Consider the following 5,510-nt stretch of genomic DNA (forward strand, 5'->3'; position numbering starts at 1 on the left):
GAACCACTTCTGCACCAGGCATTTCAACACAAACTCAGTTGACTAACCTCTCCATCACCTAAAGTGGGGAGTTGGGGCGGGGGAGGAAATTGACATTTATTAAACACCTAATAGTTGCTAAGTGTTTGCTTATATAACCTCATAGATAAGCAAACTCTAAGGATAGTACTATTATCCTACTTTTAAAGAAAAAAGATGAAGCTCAAAGAGATTGAGTAGCTTCCCTGAATTCTCCTTTGTAATTTCCTCGAACACACTACCCACTCTTTCGAGTATTCCCTTCCACCCTCGTCTGTCCCATGAATGCTTCGTCCTTCAAGCTGGCCCTGCTCAAATGCCTCCTTCTCTGTGGAGCTTCCCCTGACCTTGTCAGGAGTTAAGACAAAGCCCTATGCAAGGACTCAGTCAGATGGAAAAAGACAAGTAAATATCTGCCTTCAGAGGCTCATCATCTCGTGGGGAAGATGGACATCACGGCAGAAAAAGTCACTTCATTACCATCAAATGAGGGCTACGTTCCAAATGAGAGTTACAAGACAGAGAAGAGAGGCATTTGTGTGGACTGCAGAAGGCAAGAAAGGAGGTGGGGTTTCTTGGAGGAAGTGGAGCTGAGGTTGGGTATTGGAATAGGGTAGGAAAAGCATTTCAGTTAGGGAGGAGCATGCGGGGAAGGCATGTGAGAAAAGAGTAAGCAAGAGACAGGGACAGGCCGACCTGGCTGGGATGGGGGAAAGGAAGCATATGGAAGCAGTTGGAGCTAAGACTGAAGAAGAAGACCAGGAGCTGTGTTTGGAAGCTTTGGACCCAGGGCTGAGCAGTTCACACTGCATCCAATGAGCTGCAGGGAGACTGGCAGGAAAGCAAAGCTGGGTGGGAAGAGCGTGGCTCGGGAATTCCCAGGGCCTCTACGGCTTTGGCTTTCTCTCTCTCTAGGTCAACCATTCCCAACACACAGGAAACCCACTGAATTCTCTAGGCTGAGATGGACAACAACACATCTGCCCTCAAGACTGGGGACCTCTGGCCAGGAAGGAAACCAGCCCACTCTGCAGACAGTATCGAGGTCTGGCGTGCTGCCCTTCAGGTGAGAGAACCCAACATTTCTCTGCTATCTTCTTGCCGTGTGTCCTATCTTCCTCCCCATCTCACCTCCATCCATTATGCATTATACAGCATTGGGGAGGAAGAGGTATGCATTTTAGTTTTAACCCACCCAGAAAACATCTTCCCATGCCTTCACATCCTCTTTGCCCTGCCTGAAATGCACTTCCTACTCCCAAGTGTCTGTATATCTGGTGATCTCCTACTCATTCTGCCAAACCCAATTCAAACCTCACCTCTTCTTTGGGATCTTCCCCAAATCAGCCGGGCAGAGAAACTTTTGTCCATACAGTTGGTGTAGTGCTTGTTACATTGTGCATGGCTGGAGGTGAAAAACAACGGCTGGCCTACTCCTAAAGCCCCAGAGTCTAAGGCATGCCTGACCTGGAGCAGGCACTCAATAAATTGGCATGAATTGTATGGTTGTGCCGTTATACTGCCTGGGGAACTCTACACAGCCCGGCCCTAGAGCATTGTGTTCAATTCCTGTTAGGAAGACATTAATGAAGACATTAAGAATGGAAATGAACCTGGAAATTAAGTCCTATAAGAAAGGATCCAAGGCACCAGGAGTGCTTGGTTTGAAGAAAAGAAGACTTAATAGATCTAGAATAGATTCCTTTGACCCCTAGGTGAAAAGCTGCAGAGAAAGTAGAGTTGGTATGTGCAGAACCCCGTGGCCAAAACTAGGACCATTTTTAGAAGTTACAAGAAAGCAGGTCGCAGCTGAGATTAAGAAAAACCTACTTAAATAACTACAGCCCTCCAGTATTGAACTGGATTGTCTCAAAAAGCCACCAGGGAGCAGAGATAAGCCACCAAATGTTGGGGGAATGGGAACTAATGTCTATTAGCATCTATTCTCTGCTACATGCTTGTATGCACATTACCTCACTTAATTGTGACATCAACCATGTAAGAGAGAAATGAATATTCCCATTCTAAAGATGAGGAGAGTGGAGATAAAATGAAAGTGGGTCCACGTTTACACAGCCGATCAGGATTAAAACCCAGGTGGTGCAGACTCCAAAGCCAGTGCTCTTCCACAGCATCTCCCGGCTGCCCAAGGGGAGGTTGAGGAGTGAAGATCAAGGGCTCAGCAGAGAGAACACCACACTGCAGAGAAGAATGGGTGGGAGGGGTGCTGAGGTCCTGGCTCCTCGGCACGACCACTCTACCTTGGGGTTGTTAGCAGCATAGCAGATTATTTCCCTGGGACAGCTAATGGTTGACCATGATGAAGAAGCAGAAAAATGAAAAAATAGGATACATCTGGGGCTTGTCCTGGCTAGTTGACAGGTGTGGTCAGTGCAGTTTGCCCATCATCCCTCTCCTTCACCCTCACTTCACCTGTCTCCCTCACTGCTCTTCAGAAAGCTTTATTCCACAAGTATTTATTGGGTAAATTTGGTATACAGATCACTGGACCAGACAGTGAGATGCAGCTCCTTTTTCAGGGGACCTTCCCTGCTAAGAGCTGATAGTCCATTCTCTGGGATCTCACCAAAGCCTCTTTTTTGGCTACAGTAGGTGGGCTGAGTTAGTAGCAGAGCATTTCTAGAAATGTTAGAGCAATGGGAGAAAAGAATGTGGTGTTATACAGAAGAGGATGAATGGGGGACAAAATGAGTGCATTGTCTCTGGCATAACTGAAGTCACTTGGTTAACAGAAATTTACAGGTTTTCTGTCCAATTGATTTTAAGCGCCGAGATCAGAGCAAGAACAAGCCTGTCCCAGTGTCATATGTGGATGTTTTACCCTCTTCCCTCCATGCCTCTTTTACCAACAAACCCACACAATCTCTCCCCACTGTCTGGAATGCCCTCCCCTCCCACACAACACCATGTCTGCTCGGTAAAGCCCTATTCATTCTCCAAGACCCAGTTCAAGTCCTTTCCAAATTCCTCTAGGAAGAATAACTTACTCCCACTTGATTCATAAAGTTAGTAAACTACTAAACACTCTGCAAGCTGCTCTAGGTCTGTTTGAGGGCAGAAGCTAAGACTCATTCACCTGCCTTTCTCCCACAGTATCTAGTACAAGGATCAGCAAACTGTGCCCCACAGGCCAAATCCAACCCACTGCCTGTTTTGTAAATAAAGTTTTATTGGAACAGAGCCACACCAATTCATTTACTTATTGTGGATGGCTGCTTTTGCACAACAGCCGAGCTGAATAGTTGAAACAGATACCATATGTCCCATAATCCTAAAATATTTACTATATGGTCTTTTACAGAAAAGGTTTGTCGATTCCCGAACTAGCACATAATGTGTGGTGAATAAATGAATGGCAGATGTGGTAGGGTGTTTTGTGAAGAAATGTAGACCAGTATTCAGATGGCCTAGGTACCGACTTACCCCGAACTAACTGTTCGATTAAGCAACTAATGATTGTGATAGATTGATGATGAATAGATAAATAGATAGTATTGAATATTTATTATGTGCCAGGTACTGTGCTAAGCCTTTTAAACTTATTATTCACTTTATCCTCACAACCAACTCCAGAGGTAGCTACCAGTATTTTCCTCATTAAAGAAGAAGAAACTGAGGCTTGGAGAGGTCACACCACCTTAGTGACAGAGCCAGGACTCAGATCTGACATACTCTAAAGCCTGAGACTTACCCACGGCACTAGAATACCCCTCTGAGATTCAGTTTCTTTGTGAAATTAGAGTTACTGGATGAGCAGCATGGTTTTCAGTCCATTTTAGCCAGCAGAAATTTATAAATATACTTATATACATATACAGTGTGTGCGCGCGTGTGCATTAAAATTGGTATATGGAACCTCAACACGCAGGAGGTTTGCCTGGAGCTCCCAGAGCTGAGGCGTGCTGCCCCGTGTCTCCACCAGCACCGCCCCCTGCCGGGGCTCTCCACGGCTGCGGCCAACCTCACCTCCGCCCCGGGCTTCCTCCTCCTGGGCCTGATGGACGGAACAGACGCCCACCCGCTGTTGTTCCTGCTCTTCCTCAGCATCTACCTGCTCAATGCCCTGGGCAACCTGAGCATGGTGGTGGTGGTGAGGTCCGATGAGGCCCTTCGCTCCCCCATGTATTATTTCTTGGGTCACCTGAGCCTCGTGGACGTTTGCTTTGTCACCGTCACGGTCCCCAGACTGCTGGCCGGCCTGCTCCAACCGGGCCAAGCCGTGTCCTTCCAGGCCTGCTTTGCCCAGATGTACTTCTTCGTGGCTCTGGGCATCACCGAGAGCTACCTGCTGGCAGCCATGTCGTACGACCGCGCGGTGGCCGTGTGCCGGCCCCTGCACTACGCGGCGGTCGTGTCGCCCCGGCGCTGCTGGGCGCTGGTGCGGGCGTCCTGGGCCGTGGGCCACCTGCACTCGCTGCTGCACACGCTGCTCATCTCCGCCCTCTCCTACCCCCGCGGCGCCCCTGTGCGCCACTTCTTCTGTGACATGACGGTGATGCTGAGCTTGGCGACCTCGGACACGTCCTCCGCGGAGAGGACCATCTTCTCCGAGGGCCTGGCCGTGGTGCTGGCCCCGCTGCTCCTCGTGTCCCTCTCCTACGCGCGCATCCTCCTGGCCGTGCTCGGGCTGCGCTCGGCGGGGGGCCGGCGACGCGCCTTCTCCACCTGCGGCGCCCACCTGCTGGCGGTGTCGCTGTTCTTCGGCTCTGTGGTCTCCGTCTATTTCCGACCGTCGTCTGCCTACTCGGCCCGCTACGACCGCCTGGCCAGCGTGGTCTACGCGGTGGTCACGCCGACCTTGAACCCCTTCATCTACAGCCTTCGCAACAGAGAGGTCAAGGGCGCCCTGAAAAGGGGGCTCCGGTGCAGAGCTGCACCCCGAGAGGGGCGAGGGCGGGTCTGGGTTCACTAGCACGTCGGTAATGGGAACGGTCACCAAAAAACCCTTTTCTCTTCATTTGTTTAGCTTTCCACAGCACTAACAGCTTTGATCCTACAGGGTCTTATTTCTTCTTAAATAAATAGTAATAATACAATTAGGCCCGAAGCCGATATAACAGAGTGTTGGTGACAGGGGCGGGCAAGAGAGGGCAGTGAGTTAAACTCATTTCTCTGTTGTCTGAGTGTATGAAATAGAGTCGAATTTTATATTTTGGAAAAATTTAAAGGGAACGAACGGGAGCAGGAGAGGAGGCTTGGAGTTTGTGGCCGGAAGGGCTGCGTGGGGGCGGGGGGAACCCCGAAAATCCGCGGGGGTCGGAGGGGGACCTGGAGGAGGTTTCCTGGGATGCGCTGCAGCGCCGTGGTCATCCCTGCAGACTCCCCCTCGAAGACTTCAGTAAAGATGATTGTTTTAAGTTGTTTCAAACCTTGGTATTAATCAGCACCATGCTCTAACTAATTGAGCTAACCGGCCAGCTATTGATAAATATGTTTGCTTTCCACTTTGTCAGTATTAAAAGGGTGTGATG

At 49.6% G+C, this 5,510-nt stretch overlaps 1 protein-coding gene across 1 annotated transcript; it reads left to right on the forward strand.

Moving 5' to 3' along the window:
* The first annotated feature begins 982 nt into the window (after window positions 1-982).
* Window positions 983-4,951, forward strand: LOC134387319 (olfactory receptor 1L4). The gene is made up of 2 exons (XM_063109822.1): window positions 983-1,084; window positions 3,908-4,951. Exons 1-2 carry the CDS (start codon window positions 983-985, stop codon window positions 4,949-4,951), a joined length of 1,146 nt encoding a protein of 381 aa, XP_062965892.1.
* The last annotated feature ends 559 nt before the right edge of the window (window positions 4,952-5,510 follow it).

Source organism: Cynocephalus volans, chromosome 10 (genome assembly GCF_027409185.1).
Source record: "Cynocephalus volans isolate mCynVol1 chromosome 10, mCynVol1.pri, whole genome shotgun sequence".
Taxonomy (NCBI): domain Eukaryota; kingdom Metazoa; phylum Chordata; class Mammalia; order Dermoptera; family Cynocephalidae; genus Cynocephalus; species Cynocephalus volans.

Bases quoted from the DNA above. Each gene is read 5' to 3' on its own strand.
- LOC134387319 (XM_063109822.1), top strand. From the start codon at position 983: ATGGACAACAACACATCTGCCCTCAAGACTGGGGACCTCTGGCCAGGA. The intron at 1,085-3,907 runs GTGAGAGAACCC...CTCAACACGCAG, and splicing joins TCTGGCGTGCTGCCCTTCAG to GAGGTTTGCCTGGAGCTCCC.